General features: G+C 39.3%; 2 protein-coding genes across 4 annotated transcripts in view; one reads left to right on the forward strand and one right to left on the reverse strand.

The window, feature by feature from the left end:
* The window catches only part of LOC129377323 (neuronal PAS domain-containing protein 3), a 238,672-nt gene extending 226,698 nt beyond the window's left edge, over nucleotides 1-11,974 (forward strand). For all 3 annotated transcript variants that reach the window (XM_055057195.1, XM_055057196.1, XM_055057198.1), the window contains 3 exons: nucleotides 3,441-3,588; nucleotides 3,695-3,810; nucleotides 6,425-11,974. In XM_055057195.1, coding sequence (XP_054913170.1) covers nucleotides 3,441-3,588; nucleotides 3,695-3,810; nucleotides 6,425-8,037 — 1,877 coding nt within the window. In that variant the 3' untranslated portion in view covers nucleotides 8,038-11,974. The remainder of the gene's footprint in view (nucleotides 1-3,440; nucleotides 3,589-3,694; nucleotides 3,811-6,424) is intronic.
* A 7,490-nt stretch (nucleotides 11,975-19,464) lies between these two features.
* On the reverse strand, nucleotides 19,465-27,272 carry egln3 (egl-9 family hypoxia-inducible factor 3). The gene is made up of 5 exons (XM_055057199.1): nucleotides 26,721-27,272; nucleotides 21,343-21,462; nucleotides 21,037-21,173; nucleotides 20,529-20,602; nucleotides 19,465-20,406 (listed from the first exon to the last, which is right to left on the reverse strand). The coding sequence occupies exons 1-5, from the start codon at nucleotides 27,078-27,080 to the stop codon at nucleotides 20,372-20,374; spliced, it is 726 nt and encodes a 241-aa protein (XP_054913174.1). The 5' UTR covers nucleotides 27,081-27,272; the 3' UTR covers nucleotides 19,465-20,371.
* Between the last annotated feature and the right edge of the window lie 438 nt (nucleotides 27,273-27,710).

The following is a 27,710-nucleotide window of genomic DNA, read 5'->3' on the forward strand; positions in this document are numbered from 1 at the left end:
GAGAAAAAGTGAAGTGAAGAGACTCAACTTTAAAAGGGAATAGAACTCCTTTAATCGAGCAGTCTCTCTCCTGCAGCCTCAGGCTAGCCTCCAGCACTCCCTTTCTTCCCATCTCCATCTATTCTCCTTCTCTCCCTCTGTCCTTCATTAGTGAACAATCAGTGAGGGAGCCATTTAAAATTGAAGGAGACAAAGAGTAAGGTTTATCATACAGACTGGAGGGTTTTTTTGGTCATCTCAGACTACATTTTCCTACATTTGTTTCACCCAGACTCCACCCCCCGAATGTTTTTCAGCTACTGTCACTGAAGTTGAACTCCAACTGAGTGATATGAACTTTCTGGAAGTGTTAGGAAAATTTACATTGTTCCTATTTGAACAGAAAAGATGCATGTAAAACTGTTTTCCTTGTCATACTGTGTGTAGTGAAGAGACGTAAAGAAGGTATCCTGATTCAGGCCCTGACTCCACAAACTGACTCCTCCTGATGCAGAGGAGTGGATGACTGAGCTTGAAGATTTCCAAAAAGCCACAGAACCTCAAGAAACCAAATAATAGATGTCAACAGTTAGAAACAATTCCTGCTTGTTATGGGCAGATCATCAGCTGCTGGGTTAAAACTTCTGACCTACTGTAATGTTTCTCAACAACAAAATACTGGTGAAATCAGCAAGACCTTCACAAAAAAGTGGAGCATTTTAAAACAGATTTGTGTGACAATGGTTGCAACTGCATTTCTAAACTTCTGAAAAGTCCAGCTGGTCATTGGAGACAAAGCAAATCAGGCACAGTTCATCATACCATTTCTGACAAAGGTGTCAAAATAATAATCAAGAGTTGTCTCAGACTCAAGGAGCAATCACAGACAGATTTAGAAAACCTGGAAAGAAGAGAAAAGATGCATGTAAAAAGAGGCAGAGAGACAGAGGGAAAATAACTTGTTTGCATGTTAAGGTAGAGATGGTGACCTACTGTAATGTTTCTCAACAACAGTTGAGAAACAACTGTTATTCCCATTAATGAACAAACATACATGTTAGACATTTTTTTGTTGTTGAAAAGAACAACCCAGGCAGGAATCACAAGAGAGTCTCTCTAGATCTTTAACGATACTTGCATTAATTGAAAGCAGGGAGAAAATGTAATGAGTTCCACTGTTGGTAAGTCAGAGCGTTCTGGTCTTGTTTGAATCTACTTCCTACGTTCCTTCACAGCTGTCAGGTGGATGTTTTTCAGCCCTGAAAATGCCTAGAAATGATGGTTCCTCATCTCGTCTCAAATATGAAACAAACTTATGAACTTAGTCTTTCGACATACAATAAGTGCTGCGATGTTTCACTTCAACTTTCATTGTGTCGCATTTTTCCAAAACTATGTTTCCAAATATGAGATCAAATTGTGACAAATGAGTAAATGATCAATGTCAATGTAGCCAATAAATGTCATAAACTCTTAGTAGAAAACAACATGAGTTAAACATTTTTCCAAATGTACTGTTAGTAATTCGCACACAGAACAACTTTCAAGAGAAGTGGAAAAATTTTGATCCAAAGTGCCAAGAATGATAAAGTTTATAATGATTCTACATTCCTTTGAATTTTTTGGATTGTTAAGGTGTTTGTTCATCTGGTGAAACAGTAACATGTCTGTTGCTGTGGATTCTCCTTTAAACTAGGTGAGGACCAGATATCTAATTGAGATGTTTCATTTTGAGCGAGTTGCTGGAGAATGAAGGATGGCTTCAGAACAAAGTCATTCTCATTGATGGTGTGTAGTTGAGCTGTTTTCGGAGGAGTCAGTTATTTTGGACCTGAGCTTGTGTTTAGATTTCACCTGCAGAAACAGTTCACTCCAGCGGTAGCTCCTTCCACGTTTCATGGTGTGTGTGGTGTGTGTCCTCTTCCGTTGGGCATGCTAATACAGCCAGCATCTCTCTGAGGACCTGCCGTCATCTGAACAGCCACCACTGCCATGCTTGTGCACATGTGTCTGATGGTGTGTGTGTGTGTGTGTGTGTGTGTATTCATTGTGCTGTTATTTACTCTGTTGTACAAACAAAACAAGGTCACATTCAAGGTGACATGATCTCACCATCTCTACCTTAACATGCAAACAAGTTATTTTCCCTCTGTCTCTCTGCCTCTCCCCTCCTATGAATAGGCAAATAGAGAAGGAATAAGCAGCAGCCGTCCAACCAAAGTCAATTACTGAAGCCCTGGGGATGTCGTCTTAAACAATGCTATTAGATTCTAATAGTTTTTAATTACTGGCCTTCTTTTTATATAAATCAGCCCTCGCTTTCTCTCTCTTTCTTCTCTGTCATGGAAAGCCTATTTGTGTCCGTAATTAAATTGAGGAGCGGGATATGAATTCAGAGGCCTTCGCTTCTCGTCTCTGACTGTTTCTGTTTGAGCGGCTCCTGATTAATGCCAATACATATTGCTTGAGATAACCATTTAGTGGTTAATTTAGCCAAATTTATTACCCGCGTGCTGTCTCAGGGTGAAGCGAGGTTTGGGTGTTGGGTGTGGGTTGGGGGTTGGGGTCCACCTTTAAAATGGAGACATGTGGTTGCTGAAGTGGCACAGCGATGTCTGGTGGAGAGCAGGAGTATTACTTTTATTCACTTATTCAGTGAAAAGCTCATGTTGCGTGTTTGGAAAGTAAAAGAACTGACCGTGATGTGATCCTGATAAACTTACTTTAACACACTGAAGAGGTTTAAGTCTCTTAATGACACTAAAAAGTTCAAATCTTAGCTGTATAATAAGGTTTTTTTGTTTCTGAAAGGATGATAAAAACTAGCAGTACAGAGGTTAATGAATCATGACTGAATATAATCACCTTTGTCTCTGTTTTTCTTTGTTCTTATCTGGGGTTGTGGGAGAGCAATTGGTGCCACTAATAGGTGTGTAAGAGGACTCAACATAGACAGGCTAGCAGTAAGTGCTAGTTCTTACTGAATCATATGTTCCGGATGTCATCTTCTTGTCACTGCAACTCTCCATCTGGCATTCCCGTCCTCAAAAGCTTTTCTTCTTTGATCTGTCTTGTTTAAGAACTTATTCAGCTTAAAGCTGCAGCATCTAGCGTTTATATGAAAAAAGTTTTTTACATATTTATTAAAACTGTTGCTATGTTGTCACAGTTTAATATGTGACAGATAATCTGAAAAAACGTTCCTCTGCTTCTTCCTTGTGGTCGTAATGTCATCTGCAGAAATATGCAGCTCAGTCTGAATCAACTAATCAGAGCGAGGAGGAGGGTCTTAGCGCTGTTCATCAAGTCATCAACAAAACTGATTCCAATTCTGTCAAATAAACCAATTTTGATAAGGCTAAAAACCACCTGAGCCCAAGATTAAGACCTGCAACAATTTAGCTGAGTTAACATAAAACAAAAGCTTAATAATTTTCTTGTGTCTTTCTGTCTCTCTCTAGTGATGAATAAAGGTCAATGTGTGACAAAGTATTATCGGTGGATTCAGAAGAACGGTGGTTACATCTGGATCCAGTCCAGTGCCACCATTGCTATAAATGCCAAGAATTCCAGTGAGAAAAACATCATTTGGGTCAACTACGTCCTCAGGTCAGACAAGACTCACTACTGGAAATATTGGACAGTAACTGCAGCAATACCCCTCTCATTTTGAATTATCAATTGTCAGTAACAGTTTTCCTGTTTTTCCTCACAGTAATCCTGAGTATAAAGACACACCCATTGACATTGCCCAGCTGCCAAATCTTCCAGAGAAAGCCTCTGAGTCCTCCGAAACCTCCGACTCTGAGTCTGAGTCCAAAGAGAACTCAGGTATGTAAGTGATAGCAGGGTGGAGGAACAGGTCCACGTAATAAATCTAGAGTTATAGCTGAAAAACAAAGGAACAAAAAAAAAGGATTACAAAGTAAAATATTATTGAAATGTTAAATAAAATGTTTGGGTTGTTTTTGTTTTGTTTTGTTTTTTCAATGTTTTAAAGTCAGACCACAACAGAGATGTAGTCTTCATGTATAGAAAGTTGTGAAAAAAACAAGTCAAAATCCAAGCGATAGGTAAGAGAAGTCCCAGATATTTAATCAGTCGGTGCCAGTGTGCGGTCTGTTCCAGGCTGAGCGGTGGTGTGTGCCAGCAGCTGCAGGGACTGGGCTCTCACTGGCAGCCCAGCCTGCTGCCGCAAAATGACAACATGATCAAATATGTTCAGACAAAATACACAAAGCTCTGCAAATTCAACAACTTCTCAAAATACTTCAAAATATTTCTAAACAGTGTAGAGCAGAACGTATTTTTGAGAAGAAAAAAACACATTTGTAAAATTCCAAATATGACTTAGAAAATGGGCAAAGAATTAAAAATAAATACTAGAGATAAACGTTTATCCTTAAGAGAGCTTTGTTAGTTCAAACACCTTAGAGACAGAAGGACACGCTGACCTGTGGAGCCAGTGGACCTTATAGACAGTTTATGTAATTCTGTTGATATCTCATCCCCAGATTCAAACCTGCAACAAAATGGTTCTACTTCCAGGTCATTTGAACAACTGTTCAGTAAATAAACACAGGTGACAGTGAGAGAGCTCTTTGTGTGGTCAGTTACTTCAGAACCTTTCAGTTGCTCTGAGACTATTGGACCCAGTTTGTCATGGGTTACCCGACCAGGAGCTTCTACTCCTGACATGGAGCAAATAATAATTAGTCAGAGTTGTAGCTATCACTATATTTGTTGAGTTGGAAATCTACACAAACCAGCAAAGTTTTTATAAAAGCCTTAGAATCAATAGTAATTGAAGCGTCTTTAAGGTCATTCACATTACTTGAACAGAAATTTAGTCAATTTGCTAACACCATTACCTTCCTGTGAGTTGTTCACAACTTAAAAAAAACATCTTAAACATTATTGTTGCATTATATCTTTGTTGCAGCCAGCACTAAGTGACTTAGAGCTTACACATTGTAAGTGAATTTAAACCAAGACAGCCCCTCCACTTCAAGCATAATACCATCAAATCCTAAAGCCTGTGTTGGCACAGTGGATCTCAGGGCCAGCTGGTATTTTTGCTAGAGGATAGAGATTCTGGCAGGCTGCTGGCTGTAAACTGATGCCAGCTGCAGCAGGAGGGGGCCAGCTTCAGCAAATGTCCAACAGGCCCAAGGTGCTCTGATTCAACATGTTCAAAAATGAAACAGATGCCCTTTGACCTTTCTGCCGTTAGATGGCAACCAAAATGAGAAGATGTGTCTGTTTTGTTTACAGCTGTTACAGAACAATCGACACCAAAGTCTAATTGAATCCACACAAAGAACATCCCCCTGCTTCAGTTTGAAATCCTCTCTTTTAGTTTCCGTCATGCATTTAGCTTTTATCTCCTGTGTTTGCAAATGCTTACAAAAATGTTGCAATACCTTGGAAGTCAGACTGAAACAACGGATCTAAAGATTTACCACCGCTGTGCATCTCTGTGACTCCACTGCCTCTCTGTTAAGGCAGCTGTCTTTAGTCCACACCTGAGCTTATAGGCAGAATGTCAGTCATGTTGCATCCCAAACGAGTTGCCAGTAAAGCAAACAAAATCTCTGGATGTTCAATAAATAGATACATTGATTAAGGAAATGGTAAATGAATTATACAGAGATGTTTTTCCACTTAATCTGTTTTGCTTTCATCCAAACTGATTCATTAGGCGCTCCAAACAGAGCCAACTGGGCAGTGCTTTGTTTGTGCTGGTATAATATGTGTATTGTTTGTGTGTAATTGGCTGGACAAAGCCAACATGACTAAACAAAAACAGATGGTGAACACAGCAAATACAGAAAATAATGCAGTTAAATTCTGAACAAATTGTCTCAAGACACTTTACAAAAAAGGTCAATTCAATTATTATTATTATTATTATTATTATTATTATTATTATTATTATTATTACTAATATTGACCATTATATCAACAGCAAATCCCATTGAGATTAAAAATCTCTTTTACAAGAGAATCCTGGCCAAGACTGACTTTACAGAACATACAGTCACACACATACACATCACAATTCATCCTAGTTATCAAACAGTGCTTTAAGCTCAGTTTCTCAAACGTTTTCCGGCTGAGAACCACTTCACCTATTTAACAAACACTCACAGACCACCTAACTTTAAATATACCTCCACAAAATGCTTGACGTGACCTTCACGTGCATCAAGCAGTCGGACGATGTGACCTGGTGCTACGTAGAAAGGCTGATAACATCTCTACCTACATCTACAATCACTATATGTTGTGATCTTCTTGGGGAGGCAGGAGGTCTGGTTAACTGTGATGGAAGCTCCCCTGGATGATGGAAGAGGAAACTCTGCTTTCTGCTGGATGTCATGTCTTCTTATGTAGATAACTTGTCTAATATTTTTATTTCAACCATCCTATTGTTTTTTTACAGACAATGAAAATACCAAGTCTGAGGGAAAGCCAGGCCACCAAGCAGAACACAGAGAGGATCCAGAAGCAGACAGCAAACGTCAGCAGCAACCAGGCCAATCACATTGCTCATCCGAGGAAATGAAGAACCATGACGATGGAGACAGTTCAAGTAACCCTGAAAGTCAGGACAGTGATGACAGCCTGGAGCCCTCAGATGGAGAGCAGGAACAGGAGCAGGAGGTGGTCCGAGGAGAGGGGGGAGGACTGGAAGGCAGGTTGGGGAGATTAGCTGGACTGGGAGCACTGGAGGGACTCAACACCATCAGTGGACTGGGGAGTTTGGGAGGGCTCCATATTAAGGTAGAGCACTATGGAGAAGGAGAGGAAGAACTCCACAACTCACAAATGTCTTCATCAGAGGATGATGAAGAAGAGGAAGAAGAGGACATTGATGAGGTGGATGATGAAGGAGTACAAAAATGTGACGATGCCAGTGCTGGTAGCAAGCTCCAGAAAAGGCAGAAAAGGAGAAAAGTGCAAAAATGGGATGGAACACGAAGCAGGAGGCTTCGTCTTTCCACAACTCCCTCGAGCCCAGCAGCAATAGGCGACTCTACACCACAGGCCAATCCCTCAGGGGCCACTTCCATCACTTCCACACCGCTTCTAACTTCGTCCGACTCCCCAGACAGCACAGGAACCACATCCTCTGTTCTTAAAATCAAGACAGAGATGGCAGAGCCTATAAACTTTGACAATGACAGCAGCATCTGGAACTACCCACCCAACAGAGAGATTTGCAGAAATGAGTCTCCATATAGCATGACCTCCAAGCCTCCTGCTGCAGGGAGTCAGGAGACATTCCCTTCCCCACAGGGTGGCTCTCTACAGGTAGCCATCCCTGACTCGGTCCTCACTCCTCCTGGACCCGAAGGGGCAGCAGGTGGGGTGAGAAAGCCTCCATACAACGGAAACTCCGCCTCGTCCTCTTCTTCCACTGCTACGAGTTTAGCTCCTCCTTCCATCACTTCCTCCGCTGACCCCCTTTCCCCTCCGCTCTCTGCATCCCCCCGGGACAAGCAACAAGGTACTCCTACGACATCCTCAAACTCTTCCTCATCCTCCTCTTCAACTTCAAGCTCTTCTTCACTGCTGTATTCTGGGGATCTTGAAGCACTTCAGCGCTTGCAGGCTGGTAATGTGGTCCTTCCGCTGGTTCACCGCGTCACAGGAACTCTGTCTTCTACCAGCACCACGACGCCTCGTGTCTACACCACCGGCACCATAAGGTACGCGCCAGCAGACGTCACTTTGGCCATGGCACAAGGGAACCTCCTTCCCAATGCTGCCATGAACTTTGTGGAGAGCTCAGGGTTTGGTCTGGACCCTAAGACGCCTATGGAGATGCTCTATCATCATGTCCACAGGCTAAACATGTCCGCTGCAGCAGCTGCAGGCCCTTTTGTTGGATCCTCTGCGCCTGCAGTTGGCAATGGCAGCTTGGGAGGCCAGATGTCAGCGACAGCCAACGTTTTCACCACAGCGGAGGGACTTTTCTCAACGCTACCGTTCCCCGTGTACAGCAACGGGATCCACACTACGCAGACAACTCTGGAAAGAAAGGAGGATTAATGAAATACATCCAAGACCGCATTACTGTGTTTAAAGAATCAACAACTGTTTCTAACTCAAAGACTACTCAGTAGTAAAAAATAGTAAGAAAGAATTTATCAGCGTGGAGCAGCACTGTGTTTCCAAGATGGAACAAAAGACAGGAACTGTCAAATGTACTCTAGCACTTTGAGCAATTGAACTTGTGGAAGACATGAGTGGCCCTCACACACACACACCCCCACACACACACACACAACCCTTTTCTATTAATTTTCTCTATCACCAATCTCTTTGCTTCCATTTATTGTAATCAACAATTTTTTTTCTTTTAACAAATGAACAAAAAAATAAAAAGCAACGATTCTTTACTGTAAAGAATTCCTTTTTGCCTACAGAGAATTCATGTTGCCTAAGGATTCCACTGGAGCCTGAAGGGAATCATTTTATATCACTTGTTTTGGTTGCATCTTTATGAAGATGTTGATTGTGCATACTTTCAGGAGGTTGGTGCAGGTATTTGTGACACACTGGAAATGCTTTGCCTCTCTTTCTTCTGTATCTTGATGTGATCAAGGCTAAAGAAAAAGAGTTTTTAACCTGAGAGGAGAGAGGGCAGCTGTCTCAGAGATAATCTTTTCACAAAAGGTTTTTGCGAATGTTTCTCGATTGAGGGGACAGTAATCGATGCTTTTTCCTGTTCTATTTCTTCCTTTTTATGAAATATTCTAGCTCAGATGTAACTTTGGAATCAAACATTATACAGAAAAACAACAAAAAAAGCAATTTCAGCCGGGTAAAGACCTGTGAACTATCGAATGTTACTACAAGTTTCCTCATTTATCTGAGGAGTTTACCTACAGGTCTCACACCAAACATAACCTCCACTTCATCTACTCCCATCTCAGTCTGTCGAGTTTTTGTACCTTCACTCTGCTTATATGACCTTTAACTTTCAGTCCACATTTGTCTGGTAATTCTACAGATTTGTGGTGCTAACAAATGTCCAGTTACCCAGATTCAGCTGGCTGATGTGGGTACTGTAAATTCGGTCCTCCTGTCTTTCCTCCAGCTTGATTAATGTTCTTTTTATGACTAACCTTCAGGAATCTCAGAATACACACAACAATGTAGAGCTGATCAGTAGATGTTTAGGCTCTGCTGCTCTTTTTATTTCTGTATATTTGATAAGTGAGTCACTTTCAATTCTCAGTTAAACTGAGGCTAAATACTTAACATTGCAAACTTAAAAAAAATGAATGTTGACAACCTTGACAGGATCTTGATTTCCTGTTCCGTTTGTTTGTTTGTTTGTTTGTTTTTTTATGCTCTCCTTTTTCTTCCTGAACCAGAATCACCTCCACAACATTTTCCTCAACAATCCACTCTCTTCCATCCCATCGCCAGAACCTGTGATTAAAAACTACATATCAACAAGGAGATTGTAATAAAGACATGCATTTTCAATCAATCTGTCAAACAATCAATGTACAACAGGAGTAAAGTGGGATTTCCTTTATTTAGATGATTAGAAAAAGAGAAAATCCCTCTTCTTAAAAAAAAAAAAAAAAAAAAAAAAAAAAAAAAAGCTTTGTTTTCGCTCTGGTTGTGTCTTTCTTCCCCCAGCCTCCTTTGCCAAAAAAAAAAAAGAAAGAAAGAAATGCTAAGTTCACACATTTGGGTGTTTTAAAAGCACTGTGATCCTTGCTCATTTGTAATTTTTTGGTAAAAAAAAAAAAAAAACATACTAAATCAAACTGTAATAAGCTATCACAGTGTCAATCTTTTGAAAGTTGACAGCCCTGTCTTTATCATCTCGTCATCTTATTACCCCGTGTGATTAAGCCGTAAAACCGTGTTACCGATGTGTTTAGTGTCACTGGCTGTCAAAACGTCTTTCATGGCAACTTCTCTGTGTGTGTGTTGACTATATGCAGTATATACTGAGCTACTGTAGCTGTTTTTGTCCTTTGTCTTCTCTGTGCTCTATCTCTAGTGTGGTGAAGGAGAGGAAGTGGCGTCAGAGGGAAAAACTGTCAGCTGGATGAATTCTAATCTAAACTCTGCCTCTCTGCTTCCTTCTCCTTCTCCTCCGTTTCCCTCTATCTGCAGTCTTAGTGAAACCAGTGGAGGTTGTGGAATTTCGTGTTTGGTGGCCTTTGCAAAAAAGAAAAAAAAAACAGGAGTAAAAATTGGTAGAGTCCACCATTTACTTTTTGCTGCTTCCTTTTTGTCTTTGTAAAATTGCATTTTTATTTTCTAACCCTTCTCTCTTTCACTCGACTGTTGCTTTTTGCTGTTGTGTAGTCTTATTCAAACCTCTTTATCTTGTTGTCTTTTCTCTCAGAGATGAAAAGAATATTTAACTAGCTCAAAGGTTTATGGAGCCATGTATTTGCCTCTGAGGAATTCTGGGACAGGTTTCCTGCTCATGAACCCAAAAGAACATAATAAGAAATATTTATATTATTTAAATTGTGTAGGAATAATGTCATTTACATAATTTAATATAAAGTTTGATGAGGAAAAATCTGAGGAAGGACTTTAAATATACTGTGAGGTGAAGGTTAAAAATGACCACAGCCTGGACTGTGAAACATTTTCCCAGACTTCCTGGAGGTGTTTTCTGTGCATTGGGTGTATTTCAATGGTCCGCACCAAAACGTCTTGAACTCCCAGTCAAATTTGTCTTTGGGAATCAAACTGACTTAGGTTTCAAGGGATTTGAAAACATCCACAATTCTCTTTGAAGACACAATAATAAAAAATGAACAAAAAAACAGTTTTAACAATTTCTATAAATATTAAAAGCAGGAAAAAATTTTCTCACTATAAATCTATTTTTCTAAGTGTTTTGGAAAACTGAAATGCATGTTTAGTAATTTTGTCCATTTACTGTGAACAATCCCATTTTTGATTTTTTATTATTATTTTTAGTCCAATAGCTGTAATTTTACTTCGTGTTTGATTGTTTTTGTTTTTCATGTCTGGAATATCCATTATGTGGATAAAATGGAGGCCTTTTGAAAGATGAAGGTTTGCTGAAGTTCAGCAGACCATGTCTCTGATCCAGCCATCACATCTGGACAAAACAAACCAGCTGTCACATCTTGTGTTTATCAGTGTTAAGATTGTTTTTTTTTCAGGAGCAATTTCTTTCCACCCTCTGAATTTGAACATTTTCTATGTATGGATTCAAAGGCAATGGAAGAGTGCAAGCATGTAGAAAATACTTTAGCGCGTGTTCAATGGGAGGCATATCACAAATGAAACCAAGAAATACACCCAAATGTAACTAAAACTGAACAGCTGCTTCAAGCTGTTTTAATGTTTTTCTGTGTTTTTTGTCGAAAAATGAAAACTTTGCTGGTGATTTTAAACCATAAAAAACCTTAATCACAGCTGCTGTCAAATACATAGTGTTTAAAATTTTCAAATATTGAAAAGTCATCTCATTCACCTGTGAAGAAACTGTGTCTGTGTTTTTAACTATTTCTTGTACAATTAAACAGATTCTTTTATGAGGAACCTGGTGCCAAGTAGCTGAAATACGGGAAAGCGGGAATCTCTTATTATCAGTGTTAACAGTGTTATAAAATTCTAAATACAAACAAATTAAAATATTAAAAAAGAGAAAACTATGCTACTATGGTTTCTATTTTTTTGTGTATATTTTTATTTCCCTTGTAAAGGAGTCCAAACCTCATGACAAACTGATGCTAACTGTGAGTGCCTGGCTTATTTTTATCTTACTTTGAAATTACATTTTCATTTGTCATAAATAACGCTGCAAATCAAAAAATGTACATATTTCATTTTTTATAGCTATGTTCCTTTTTAAGTTTACTAGGTTCTCATCTGTTCAAAAGAACGTCACATACATGGTTGTCTTTCTGTAACCCAATTTTGACCATCTTGCAGGTGCCATATTCATAATAAAAGGTTCTATTAAATTGGTTACCAGATTGCATCATTTCTTCTGTTCCACATTTAGCCATCTCACTCCTCACCAGACTATTAACGCTCCCACTCACTGAGATGTAGGTTTGTTTTGTCTTCTTTTTCCTTCATGTCTTCTGATTGATGTTTGTGATCAGCAAGGTAAGTGGAACTTTGTCCTTCAGGTAATGTAAGGAGCTTTTTTACCGTGGGTTCACATTTACATCCTTCCATCTTCAAACAACACCTCAAATTCTCTTATACGCCAGCAGCCAGTAACTAGGAAATACAGAGGTACTTCCTAATACCTGTAAGAGGTAACTAGGGTGCTAGGTAATGGATTAGATCCTCCAATTAAACCTGTACCTCTGGATGTGGCTTCACTCCGCTGTGAGGCCCAGACGTTGCAATAAGCAAGTGTGAGAAATGAGAGATCATATGATAAAGCCGGTAATACAAATTCTTTGCTTCTTCTGTGTTGCCTGACACTTGTACTGTGACTCAAGCAAGAGAATTTGAATCCACATTTTGTGTGTTTGCATAGTCATAAATGCATGCTGACAACATTTATGTATAAATGTACTCATATATCCACTAAGAAGACAATGTAAATGTAGTGTGTCTTGGTTGATCTTTTTGAAAATGCAAATGTTGTGCTTGTACATTTTCCTGTCCTTGAAGATTGATTCCAAAGTTTCTGCAATACGCAGAAACCTGGTTACGAGATAAAACCAATTAATAATGTTCTGGTCAAGGTTTGCATACCACCACATAAGATGCTGGAAAATAGCTTACTAAACTGATAAAAGACATGGAGAAAAAACCCTAGAATCTCTCATCAATGTTCTTTAGGATTTAAATAGTGCAAACCTCTCCAATGAAAGAGGTTTGGACTACAGACAGCGTCACGTGTCCCAGCAGGAGTAAAAACTGGCTTTCGAAGATTCATATCTGGCTGTCTGCAGGGTCGTTTTGTGACTTTCTGATCATCACTGTCTTTATCTCATTCCAACCTATTGGCAGAAATTGAAATATTCCAGTGTTTTAGACCACAAGGGAGTGAATGGAACAGTCAAAGTAAGAGCTAGGTCTATGCTGAGTGTTTTTGAAGCTTCAGCCACTGACCTGAATGAGTTTTGCGGAACCTGTGACTTCTTACAGCTATTTTTGTGAGAACATGTGTGTTTTCATAGCAACATTAAACTATGGAAAACTTCATATCTGAGGATGTTAAGCAGGTCCAATGCAGTCCCCCAGAACTGACGAGAAGCTTAAAGCGTTTGGAATGGTCTGAAAGACTAATTAATTAAAGGGGCACCCCCATCCCTTTAATCCCTGAGCAGAATCTAATTTGCTAGATTACCTTAACAGGTTCTCCTGCAGGTTTGGAAAGCACCTGTTTATATCTGTTTACAGTTTGTCCACATCAGACCTCCTTCTGAGGAGGATGTAAAAAGTTTCTTCTGTTAGCACATCAAGTTTAACATGTTAAAACAAATACTGGTTGAATTAAACTTGAACAAACAAAAGCACAGTCTGATCCTGGGTTTCTGAAACAGCCCAGACAAGATATATAAGATAACTCAGTCATCAAAAATGTAGTTTTTGCTAAACCTTGTGGGTTAACATTGTGATTGAACTTTGAGTAGCTTTTTAAAATGTTACTAAATGTAAGGAGCTGAAGGACGGTGTCCTCTTATAACCTTGTACAAAACTTACCTTCATTCTAATCACAAAATGGCTAAGATGAAACATAAACTGAGCAAACCAAAAGGCAACAAAATCATTATGTCTTTCTTCCATCTTGCGTCCAGTTAGTACTTCTCCAGTCTCGGCTGTCTTCATATCCTTTTTGCTTAAAACGCCTCCCGTTTCTTCCATCTCGTCCTCCATGCATTAATAAGTGGAGAGAGGTTAGTCATTGGACCCTCAGAGGGCCAACCAGCTAACTTTAAATATTTCACTCTATTTTAAATGAGCGCACATGAATCATAGATCACAGCTAGTGCTGTGTGCGTGCCCATGTGTGTGTGTTGTGGTGCTCCAACCTGAAACTCCTTTTAATAACCTCTGGCTGTCCATCTCAGTGAGAAGGCCTGATGTTGAATTTAGATCCAACTGCGTCAGACGTTCACCGCAGGCGTAACGAGCAGCCTTTCATCACAAGCCGTGATGGACAGATGATGAAACAAAGCGTTAGAGATGAAAACATGGCCTGTTTTTCATCTACACTTTCACATGGGCTCCTACTAATTCCCAACATGCAGAAGAAGTAAAAACATAAAAAGCTGTATAAGTATTTTGAAGACAGACCATCTCTTAACATAGAGGGCTGTTACATTTTGAAGATGAAAGCTGATATCTAGTGGTGCTGCTGGATGTCACTGGGGCTGAAAGTTCATGTGTGACAGCAAGGTACTGGGATAGCAAGTTTCAGGCATGGATTTCTGTGAAAAGCATTTATATGTATTTGTATTTGTTCAATTCATTTGACTGTATTGTGTTGTGCATCAACAGTTAGGAGAGCTAAATGTTTGATTTTAACATTAAAATCTACTGAACAGTCCAAACTTGTGATAGGTCAGAAGGCTAACCTTTTCCTGGGTAAGAATGTTTATGTTTATATATGATAAATAAATACATTTTTTTGCTGTCAGATTTTGAATTAAGGAGAGTTCATCAGAATGGACAAGACAGGCCACGATCGACGCTAACCCACCATGTTTATCTAATTTTAAACTGCCACACCATTAACATGCTTTACATGTTCTTATTTTAAATATGTTGTTTTCTTGATGCCGTACATGGGACCTGCATGGAGCACTAGCCATCCCTGAACATTGTTACCACTGCTCAGTGCAGACATGGGACTGCTTGTTGAATCTCAGCTCATTTGGTGGTGCTTCCCAGCAGAATAGCCAGCGTTCAGTTCAGATTCTGCTACTAAGCAGATCACTCACAAATACCACTTTATCCCTAATGTCTCTTTCCAAATTCACTTCCTGGATTGGATAATGTTGAGAGAAACGTGGATTAAAGTGGGTGACAACAGCGTGTTCTCAGAGCTGCTCGTTCTTCAGCTCCCCACATTCTACCAGAATGATGCTGGGATTGCCACAGTCCACAGAAATTATTTTTATTGCAGCATTTACAGTGACTTCGTCTTCTTTTGACAGATGGTTTTTTTTTTGTGGATGTTTGTTGCTGAGCTCATATATCCTGCTGTGTGTGAGGTTGTTTACTACCCACCACAGTACAATATGGATTTTATTCAAGACTTTTTTGAGTAATAATTTTGATAATGCCTGATAATCTTGTAAACTGTGATGGTTTCTAAACATGTGTTGCTCTGCTAAGTCATTGGCTTCTGAGTTTTTAAGGCTTTTAGTTTCTTGCAATCAGTCTGTTTGTGGTTCGACCCGTCTACTCAGATAGACTCTGGACCTCGTTGTTTCATGCTGTGACATTTCTCAGACTGCTACTTTAGATCATTTTCCCAGCTTGACTGAATTTACAGCTCTCAGCAGTTAGTGAACCACTGTTAGCAGGTCGCTTCCTCTCCTCTGTTACTGCTCAGCAGCTTATTACAGTTTTCTCCTGTAATCAGAAGCTCCTTTTGTCCTATTGACTTAACATCACCTGTGTTCAAAATCAATTGTGTGATTCTGGACTTTGTTGCTCCCAATAAATATAAGAAGTCTAATCCTGATGTTGAACCGTGGCTACACGACAAATTTCCAACAAAGGCGGTGGGTGGTAACAGGTGGTTTGATTTGCACACACTTCCAACCAACTTGATTGTTTTGTAAGAATATATACTGTATGATTTATTTATTGTGAAACAATGACTAAAAATGTCTTGTAACTTCGTCGAAAACAAAATATAATCTCAATTTGACGTTTGAAGCTCTGAAAGATGGTCAGAAAATCATTTACAAAATTTCTCGTCAACACAACAGACATTTACCAAACAATAGACCTCCACCAAGTTCCCAGTGTGTTCTTAATTACTCAAAGTAATGGGAGGGTCTAGCAATTAACAATGGAATCTAAACAATTCCAAATATAAAAATTAATTACGAGTTTTGGTTCTAAACTAACTTAAATATATTCTAACTACCCAAAGAAGAAAACTAAATTTGTAGAAATTACATTGCACAAAAATTTTGCGTAAATGGCCACAACATGGTGCTTGTGAACAGTAACAGGAACCTCATCAGTGAGTGTCTTTCCAACATGTCTGTATTCCTCCAGACCATGATGGCACTGGATGGACATCACATTAATTTATTGTATTAATGTGAATTAGGCATGCAGTAACTGAGCCAAAATCAGGCAGAGAGGAGAAAAATATATTTGCAAGAGGAACATGATGATAGCTGGACAGGAGCTGTGGTATGGTGGGACACAGACCTGATGTTGGCTCCTATAAAGCTCAGCTCCATGTTTTGACACTTGGTCAGGCAGCTCTGGATCCAGAACATGATTCATCCCAACATATCCCATCCTGTTTGGTCAGATGGGATAATATCAGGTTTCAAATGAACACCTGGCGCAATCAGACATCAAGCATTCTATCATGTACTTACCTCCATCCTCTCTTATCCTCAACCCTCGTGAAGAGTTTTGTTTGGTTTTGTTTTTTCTAAAAGAAGGTTTATCAGAGACATCTTTCTGCAGACCATGGATAATGTGTGGAGTGAAATTACAGCAGATCAATGTCAAATATAGATCAATTATGCCAAATGATATTTTTCCACGATGTTTTGTTGGGAGATCTTTGTAATGAGAATTGACAACTTGTTGCCAAATATACAAGGCAAAGGACTGTCAACTTAAAGCTCTTAATGGAAACTCCTTTGAATGTTTTAGGTGAGTGTTTATTATTAGTGTTTATTATATTCAGTCTTTTATGTACCACCTTAAAAAATCTAGAAAATGTAAAAATCTGTAACTCAGAAAATCATCAGTCACGCTCACACCACCAAATAATCATCATCCACTGATGGAAGTGAATCTTTTAATGGAATCCTGAGAACTTCCTGGTGTTGAAGTATGATATTGATGCTCAGTTTCAATAATAAATCATCTCTAACTTTGAAAGGCAGCATAAGATTATAATTAGATTACATAAATGTAACCAACAGATTTTTATCTAAAATTTTACTTCAGAGTTTTAGTGTGTAGTAGTGATGCTTTTGTATTTAGTTACATCATCCAATGATACAGTCCTGAATAACTGATCTTCAGCTTATGTTTATTAAGTCATTTTTAAAGGTGATTAGGGTTTTAAAACATTTGCATTTCAACTTTTAGTTGTAGGTTTACATAGAGAAGTATGAAACACATTTCCTCCGATTCAGTTTGTAATGTTCAAGTTTTTGATACGTTTTTATGTATCATCATACTGCTGATGGAGACTGCATAAAAGTGGAGATACAGTGACATCCAGAGGCTAAATAGTGTAACAACACCCAGTAAAGAGACTTTCTTCATTGTTAATGTCCACTTTTATGTTAATGAAATTCTATGCTGAGATTCAGTATTTTCTCAGTTTGCAAAGTGTAATAATATGTAATGTTTCTCCAAAAATACCAACAATATTGTTTCTATTAAAAATGTAAAAATAAACATTTAAAAGAAGATGTGTCTTTTTCACAAAACATTTTAATGGATACCTTTTTGACCTCTTGCTGAAAAATACATTTTCTTGAGATGGAAATTTGCTTCAGGAAAATTACTACTTCAAAAAAAGAGAAAAGGTTAATATTGCGGTAGTTGTGTCGTAGATGTGAAGCTGTTGCGTCACAAAACACTTCACAAGAACTCCTGGAAGAAAGAAAATTATTAGAAGAAATGTCCGAATGATTCAATTATTTTTGTATTCAAATAAGTCAAATGTAAGCTTGTGGAAAACCATGATTCGGTTTATGGAAACAAATAATTTTTTGAAAAATTGGTCAGTAAAATTACAGCAGAGCTGGTTTAATGGAACAACAGGAGCTAACCCAGAGCATGGAAGAGAAGGACAAACACTGGAAAATTTTTATCTTATCCAGATTATTTCCACCTAAAGGTATTACACCTTTAGGTTGCTGTATTGTGACTGCTGCAAATGTATCATGACTGACAGTTACTATCAGACTGGAACACTTCTAAATTAACCAGTCTAATGGTAAAATAGTATTAAGACTTTGAATCACTGAAGCGTGGATGTGAAAAGTCAACACGCCTAGATGACAATGTCTGGCTTTTGTGTCATTAAAATAGGAGAACGTGATGAATCATTTAGAAATCTTCTTTCTTTATCGTTGCCAATTCAACTGAAAAATGTCATGTATTATACATATGTCTGAACTGTGCAGAGTTGAAACATTCACGTTGGATAAAATCTCCCAGCACTGGTCTGATAGAACTAAACTAAAACCTTTCACTGCATTTCCAACATGTATGTCTGACACAACGACACAGAACAAACACACAATAACCCATGCAATGAAATACATACATGCTAATGGATGGGATCACTCTGTGATCACTCTGGGATCACTCTGTGATCACTCTGGGATTACTTTGGGATTACTTTTCTTCTGATAGAACAAGAGGTGGATGGAATCATGAACAGTTCTGAATATTACTTTTGATTTTGGTTTCGGCTCGGAAGCTCAAGATGAAGAGGGATTTTCTGTTTCAGCATTGCTGAGTCAAAGCATGCTTCCATATCGATGTAAGAATGCTTGAACTTCATTATACATTCAACCTGGAACTTGATAACATGAGTAATTTGGCAGCTTCTCACAGATTCTGTCAGAGTATCAGTAGAATCATTAAAGGTTTCCCCCTGGAGGAGCCCAGGACACACAACACAAAGACATCTTTACATATTTTAATGCTTTTTTGATTAAATGATAGTAATAATTGCAATACCCCAAACTAAATTAATGTTCTGATACAAAGACGATAAACTCTTTAATTCTTTCTGAATTAAAGACCAGAAATGTTTGGGTTTTTTGCTCAGTAACAGATTAGATTATCTTAAGAAATGTTTGTGATTCTTTTGTGTCTGGATTTCTATATCTAAGGCCATGGACAAGCAGGTAAAGCATGAAACTATAACTGCGTAACCTGGTGTGAACCTGGATTACCATAAAAAAATTAAATAAAATATTCCAGAAATTGGAGCTGCTCCATCCACAGTAGGATGGAGCAGCTGTTGACTAAATCCATGGTAAGCAGGTTGCTATTTTGAGGCACTGGAGAAAGTTTTGTTACCTTGACCTTTATGTTTCACTCTCACATCTGGTGTTTTGGAACCGTAGGCCCCAAAGCAGAACCTTTCAGAGCGACACCTTCTCACTTCCTCTGTTGGAATCTCAAACTTCACCAAGTTTCAGGATTACCATATCTCATTAAACTGGGACTGGAGCTCAATGGAGATGAAAAACAGTCCAGAAATCAAGATTATATCAATGACATTTCTTTTTGCAATTCAAGAATGTGCTCTTGTAATGAATTACAAGCATGTATTTTTAATCTTGGAAGTTTCTGTATGCCATTTCTTTCTGTGACCTTCCCAAAATAGTTAAGTGCAAACAAAGCAGCAACAACATCATTGTGTTTCATTGATCTGTACATGAATCTTTAATTCGTAACAGTTTGTAAACAAATGTGTGTTTTTGTTCCCTGCATTACAGCATTTCAGAAATGCAGTGTCATGCATTTCTGAAGAAGTCTATATTATATATGATATCATTTAATCTCTTCTTAACTTGTTTTCTTGTTTAGCTTTGCCTGTGGTAAGCCATTTATTTTATAGGGAAATCTGTAACATTTCTTTAAAAGAAATTCACAAAAAATTCAAATTAGAGTGAGTCATAATAAGACTTTTCTAAATTCAGCTTTCATTGTTTAGTTTATACTCAGACATTACATAGTGTCTTTTCCTCTCAATTTGTAAACCTGCATCATACATGTGTGCCAGCTTCTTCAGAGCAAGCTCTGGATCATTTGTCTCATAGGCTCGTCGTTTTCACATCCATGTAAACTCTGCAGGCTTTCTGACAACTTTTCTCCTTGATCTCACAGGATATGTGAGATCAAGGCTGGAGTCTCAGCTGGGCACTCAGCAAGAGTTGGCAGAGTTACACAAAGATTAAACAAAAAACGAAAGTAGTCCAGAACAGCTCCTCTGGTTAATCGGATGCAGTCCTGCCAGCTCTGTCTCAGCCCTGATTCGGTCAGAGCAGCATCGGAAATTTGTATTTCGGAGAACTGGAGACCACAAGACTTGTCCGTGCATCCTACAATTCGTCTTCCTATTTGTCCTCCACTGTGTTGATTCAGCTGTTTAAAACGCTGGGTCTCAGTGAAAGTGTGATGTTCTCTCCAAACACGAGGTGGCAGTATTTCCTCACCATCAACTAGAGCTGCTGCCCTGCTGCTCAGTAGAAGCTGAAATAAAAAGAAAAGCTTGAAGGTCAAAAACAGAACAAGCCAAATAGGAACTAAAACCAGCCAAATATTTGAAGATAAAACTAACTTTACAAAGAGCAGCAGAGGTAAAGAGTTGTTACCTGTTAGATCTCTGAAGCGCTTCTTAGCCTGGGCTCGCTCCTCAGAGTCAAAGTACCAAACTGTGATGGCATACCTGAAACCAATACAACAGTGACTTCAGTGATTGAATCTTTTTGACAAGTTACAAATATAAAATCTGCAAGAATGGTTCAGTGGATTCCTGCCTGTTTGTGGCTATACTTCTCAGATTTTTTTATTCTTTTATTTTTTCATTGTACATAGTGTAATGCGACTTGAAACATTATCTCAATCCAGGTACAACATTCATTTTCCAAGATCGAATATAAGGCAGAGCATGGATGTTAGCTTTTATGTATTTGCCAGGATGCTTTCCACTGTGTGCATAAATATGCATACATTTGGTGTTTGAACTATAGAAATAGGCATTTTAGAGACAGTTAGTCTCTGAAATCGTTTGTGGATCCCATCTATTCAAAATGTAGGATTTTTTTAAACTTGATAATTTGTCACTATGTCCGACCTATGAGCATTTTTCCTGAGGTTTACCTTGTGGAATAGGAGGGTTGCACCTCGTGTGGGTTCCTGCGATCAGACCAGAAGATGAGGAGCCTGTCAAAAAGCGGCTTGATGTCAGCCACGTATGGTTTTCCTTCTGGAAAGATCCTGAGCACACCACCATGCTCCTGTCAGCACAAACACATCAAACTATTAAGCAACAGTCACTGAGGGGTGGTGCAATTCCAATTTTGAATTGGCTCAGCAATTTCAAAGTTAATGTTTTCATTTCACCATCATTATGCTGTATTCAAGTCATCATGGCCATATACAGAGAAGACAAAGAGCTTGCGGCACCTTTGGGTTCCAGTTCTTGTTCAGGTAGTAGATGCAGGTAAGATGGCGTCCGTCACGGTTTGGGTTGTCCACATGCTTCACGTAGCCTGCCCCATTTCCTGGGTAGCATGCCACCATGGCCTAAAGACAAACAGATTCACATAAATAGGAAGCATCGGAACAGTGGAAGACATTACAAGTTGTCCAAGGGAATTCATCATCAAAGTTGATTCTGGATAGCAAAAAGTGTTAAATGTCTCCATCTAAAAGAATATTGATGAGGAAGAGGATTCACAGTGAGTACTTCACACCATCAGCACCAACTCAGGAGCTGATGAATATCAGCTGCAGCAGATGGCAGAAGCTTCCTGTGCAGCCGCCTGCATGCAGAGCTATTTGCTAATATTCTGGAGCACATCACAGGTGTGTCGTAAAGTTGTGTGCCTACACCCTCAGCAGCACGTACACAAATAGTGCACATGCTTACTCGTCTTGGTTTGTGTGTGGGCGTTTCTAGCTGTGTTGTTATGTAGGACTGGCCTAGTTTGGACCACCAGTCCTTAAGGAAAACAAATCGAAACAGGGGTGAACTTCAGGAGTCAGTGGTAAGGGAAAGCGAGTTAGACTTTGCACTGTAATTTATAAGGAGTGTTGAAAACAGCTATTAAAGCGTGGGCATGTGAGGGTTAACTTCAGCTCATATCCTGGGGCAATATTCACTCCCGGGTCACGTACGCATCAATCTTTCTTAAAGATCCCATTCAAATCAACCTCCTCTGCACTGTGATACATGCTCTACATCTGGCATTTGAGTGTGCATGAGAAGAAACATGTTGTATTCTTTAGCAGTGAGACGTCTCTCACTTTGTTACAACAGACCGACAATTTCATCAACTCCTTCAGCTTCATAAAAACTTCTGGCTGGAACAAAGCTGTAAATATTAGTTTTCTACAAGTTGAATCATCTTGTTTTAGAGAGGATAAGGAGCATTGTTTACCCTGCATGCACGTCCTGATTGGCCGTGACCTTTACACCTGAGCAGGAAGTGTTTGCTTGGCTAAGACCAGGATATGATGATCAAATATGAGATTGTAAAGGTCAATATAAACTGTGGACTTCCTATCACAGAAAATAAAAACAAACCAAAATCAATGCCACAAATAGCTGATCCAGCTACTTGGTGGATCTGCTACTTGTGATCCACCAAATAGCTGGATCTATTTTATCATGAGATTCAGAGTAAAGGTGCTGGTGCCTGTCAGCTCCAAGATGTGGACATGTTGGGTTTAGCAACAGGCAGCAGAAACATGAAAGATGGAACAATATTCACTCCCTGTGTTGATACTTTGTGTCTTTCCAGGATTTATCTTTTGTTTGTGCTAAAAAACAAGATAAAATAAGAGCCATTTCTCCAGCTCGCCATAGTCTCACACATTTGTTTTGACTGAATTTACCCAGAATGCACTGCACTTCTTGCTTTTGGAACAGTCTCTGATCTGCTTGTTTGAACAGCAACAATGTTCATTTCAACTGAAGTGAACTTTGGTCTGCATCAGTTTGATTCACACTCCCAGAAATAAACCAGACTTTGTACACAAACAGGCCAGAATTAAACTAAAGACGACAAAACAGGACTGGTGTGAACCTCAGTGGAGACAGACATTGAAACTTCTGAATTACTCAATTTCAGGACATTAAGATCATAATACAAATTACAATTAACCTTCTTTTCTTCTATATCTTTCCTGTCTTTGCTTCTTTCCCTGCCTTGCTATCGCCACTAAATTATAAACCTAGCGAAGACAGACTGTCCACCTAAACAACTGCCCTGCAGAATTTGCATGCATTCAACTTGAAATAGAATAATTTAGTAAATATTGTTTCTGAGCAGTTCTCTGGAAAATCACTGCTGCACACATTGATATTGCAGTGACTTCTTTACTGTGGAACTCTGTCCTGTTTGTCTTGACGTCAGCTCCTCTCGGCTGCTGATGACGACAAACCCCCAGCACTGATAAAGAGCTGGTGAACTGATCCGGCACCGCAGTCTGGCTGTGGGAAGATCACGCAAGCTTGTTTACTCACTAGCACCAAAGCACGTACGCCCAAGTGCGCTGTACTCTCATTTTTATCATCATCGCCACACAAGCACAGTGAAAAAAATGTAGAAACACATAGGAGGGGAAGTGGAGCCCAGCTGAAGAAAGAGATTCAAAACCAAACCCCTCCAAGTTTAAATGCTATCTTATCTTATTTACAAAGAAAGCCCAGGGTGGTGGTTGGATTGGGAAGCTTTGAGCAGCAGTTTGGCTGACGTCCAGCCTGTTGATGGTTTAATGACAGAGCTACGTGAGGCGCGTGGAGCTGCAGGCCGTCTGCACAGCTGCCCACGTCTTTCCACTGCTTCTGTGCCAGTCTCCAACAAACGGACTCTCACTGTGACTTTTATGTGAAACTACTGCTACCATATTTGTGCTTCAATTTATGAAGCACAAATAAAAGAGCCACTCATCCCAAATCGTTCTGTTTGAAAAGGCAGAGCTGTAAGTTCATGTCGTGTTCCTGGACAGAGGCGGCCCAAGGCATAAGTAAGTTAAGCGGCTGCTTAGGGCTGTTACACCAGCTGGGGTTGGTGTGGGAGCTACAGTAGATTCTCCCCAAGAGCACCTAGCTAGCACAATAACAAACAGTCTGATTTAGTCTTGAGATTATGTTTCAAACTGAGAATATGAACCTCTGGAAAAAAAAAACATTACGTTTCTCTGATTTCACTCTTTACAGGTATATGTTTGAGTAAAATGAACATTATTATTTTATTCTATGAATTATCATTATTATTATTATTATTTTATTCTATGAATTACTGACAACATGTCTCTCAATTTTGTTTGTGAATATCTGTAAAAAAAAAAAAAAAAAAGTAGTTAGATTTAGAAAACCACACAAAAATCTTTTGCTATATTTTGGTGTGCTACTTATGTAAGGTTGAAATCAACAGCAGTGGTACGATATAATTAATTTACATCATACCAAAAAATAAAAATAACATGTATGTTACGTAGGAATGATAATGAATCTGAAGTTGATATGTTTTCATTGTGTATGGGGGGCCCCAATGGCCCCCAAAAGGCTTGGCTCGGCCCTGATTGCTGACATTGTAAAAACATATTAAATGACAAATTCACATCAAACAGGTTAGAAATGTGCTGTTTAAGTTTGAGGGGTTTATGGTTTTCCTAGGAAATGTTGATCATCTTTCCAAAGTTTTTTTTTTTTTTTTTTCCCCACCAACAGGTACTGTGTGTGTGAGTGTGTGTGTCGGCTTGCTTCCTTTGACACCCCCTCACAACGTTCCATCTGATCCAAACAGATGTCTGATAAGGCCTTACTGTATACTGCTGGAGGTGGAGATGGAAAGGGATGCTGGGAATGTGTGTGAGTGTGTGTGCTTGTTTGTGTTGAGTTTACTGTAAATCTGTGTGAGTGAGCAAGCCTGAATTGGTTCTGAGAAGAAGTGAGGCAGTGAAAATCTGAATGAGTGGAAGATCGTGGAGATGAAGCCGTGAGCCTCACCAGTGGCAGTGGGTGTTCCATCATGTTTTATCTAAACTCTGGCTCAGGAAAGTTTTCCAAACAAACTAGTGATCAGAACACAGTGTGTACAGGTTCATTTATCCCGCCTGGCCTGCCTGCCTGCATGACGGGGGTCAGGAAGGAGAGCGTTGACCCACTGACACCCTCACACAAGATGCTTTGGAACCGGTGGCTCTTTGGATGACATAATGGCCGTTTCGGACCTCAGCAACACTCTCAGTCTACCATCCACCAGGTGCAGACAGTGCTGAGCTATAGACGCATATCTGATGGCATCTATACATACCTAATGTTCAACCATAGGTTTGAACATTTCTGCTCATTTAATGCATGGTTTTTCTGACAGAAAGCTTCCCTGGATTCTGAACGAGTCAGAACTAATGAGGTCTGAAGTGTGTTGAAGTCTGCATGTGTATGTACTGAATGGCTGTCGCCATCAGGGAAATGTGGAGCAATCTGTTCACACAGTGAAGTCAGAACTAAAGATGTTTATTGTAGCTTTTGTCATTGTTTTTTTTTTTCTTTTATTATCATCCATTTTTTGGCACTTTGTCCTTTTTCTCCATCCAAACTGTTGACTATGGGAAAGATTCGTCACCATTCCAGGCTTCGTCTGTCTCAGGAAGCTTGTTGACAGGACGTCCAACACAAGGTCAATCCAGAGGCAGACTCACACCTCAGGTCCCTATCTGTTCGTCTCTGGGACAAGAATCCTAATAACAATTTCTTTGTTTATTTCTGAAACCTTAATTATTAAAATTGTTTATTTTTAATAATCATTTTATTATAAATGATTGAAACGATTATTTGATGAGTTAGTGCAATGTATCCCAGTATTTAATAAACAAACTGGGAGTATTAGGAGTGCACCAATATGAAAGCTGCGACCAAGGTCAATATTTAATATTAATATTGCTGTTTCAGTCCATAACCGATATTTAACAACATTATGGTTTTTCACTATGGCTTTGACACGGTGAAAGGAAAGACCACACCTCTGCTTCAGTTACACTCCCCACAATTCTTTGCTGCATCACCGTCACTGTCACATGACCAACCTCCTCCACTCCCTGTCCAGAACCAAAAGAAAACTAAATATGCTTCATTCATTAGACCGATACCAATATGTTTTAAAAAATGACTGATGTATCGTGCATCCCTAGAAATCAAAATCACAAAAAAAATAATAATAATCATATGTTTTTGTTCTGATCAGCTAGAGACAAAAAATACACAAACTTTATAGCTGCAGTTTTTTCTTCCATTACATTTTTGTTATATTAATAGAATCAAAACGAGAACGAATCAGATCGGAAGTAGAAAAACTAATGAAGACAAATCCTTTATGCTTTCAGGCAAATCCATCCTTATCATGTAAATAAATGATCTCGCGGTAGTTTACTTCATCTGCTTGTGGAACAGTTCTAAGGAAAGAAGGATGAACATTATCTTTTTAGAAAAAAAAAAAAATTCTGTCCTTGTAAAATCGCCTGGCTGGTGATTTTGATCTGCATTCTATAATGTATTTATTGTTTAGCTGCAGGTTATCCTGCGATTATCTTATGTATAAAACAATTGTATCAAGTGGAAAAGAGAAAAGTAATGAACATCAATAAAATGCATAGATGTTCTCGGGAGCCTTCGGGGCAAGTAAAACACAGAGGTTCTAAAATCTAAGTCTGATTGCTTTGTTTTCTAAAACGTTAAAAGCATTTATCCAGTTAAAGCAGCAGTTATGCAGCCAACACATTGTAACTGCAGCTGATGTCAGTGTTTTTAAAGTTTCTTAGCGGGGCGTCCTTACCTTAGACCTTTCCCGGATCGCCTTGTCTCCCAGGCGGCTGGCGCACACGGAGATGAGCCGATCAATCAGATTGAGCAGGAAGCTGATCGCCTCGCAGCCGCGCTCCGAGCCGCTCACCCAGGCGATCTGATCCCCGCGGATGCTCTTGCGGCTGACGCCCGGGATAGAGCCGGCCAGCCGACCGTCTTGGAGCTGTCCGGAGCGATGCATCTCCACCACCTGGTCCAACACGGTGCTTCCGGCCAGATCCCCGAGGAGACCGTCCACGTAGCAGAAGCCGTGGGACAGCAGAGCCGGGATGAGCCGCTCCAAAGCCAGCCGCTCCAAGTCCGTGTTCGACATGTTCTCAATAAAGGGCATTTTGACGGGCGGACTTGAACTGAGGTAGAGTGTTTAAAAAGTTCAGCTAAATTTTACAAACACAGAGAGAAAAGTTGCGTGTGCGGACAGCTGTCAGAGACTCAGCTGAGCCTGAGTGGAAGCGCAGATGTTCCCTGTTGAACTGCTGTCAGAAAACGTTCCACAGCTAAGGGAAACACAGGGCCGTTAGAAACACTGAAAACTGCAGAGACAGACACTTTGCCAACATACTGCTTCCGGTAGGCACTTCAAAATAAAATGTCAGCTTTAAATCTCAAAATGACATTACGTGCCTCTTCTATGCATGTAAGCTACTAATCAATATGCAGAAAACAATGGAATAGCATCAAAATATTAATTTGTTTGTTTCACAGTAGAGCAATTACATTCCAACAGCAGATAAGTAACTAGAAAAAAGAAATGGAAAAAAAGAACATCCCCCTCTTCTTTTAAATCAGAGGAAAAATTGTATTAATAAAACAATGAAAGAAAGAAACAGCTCAGCAATATTCAGAATCCAGCTTTTGCAACAAGTAGATGAAGATAGAAGAGGCAGGGCTCTTAGGTCTAATCCAAATGAGGTTAGCTGTTAGCCCTTACTGTAAACATTTTAAAATATGAATATATAAC

This window comes from Poeciliopsis prolifica, unplaced genomic scaffold (genome assembly GCF_027474105.1).
Source record: "Poeciliopsis prolifica strain line A6 unplaced genomic scaffold, Auburn_PproV2 SCAFFOLD047, whole genome shotgun sequence".
Classification (NCBI taxonomy): Eukaryota; Metazoa; Chordata; class Actinopteri; order Cyprinodontiformes; family Poeciliidae; genus Poeciliopsis; species Poeciliopsis prolifica.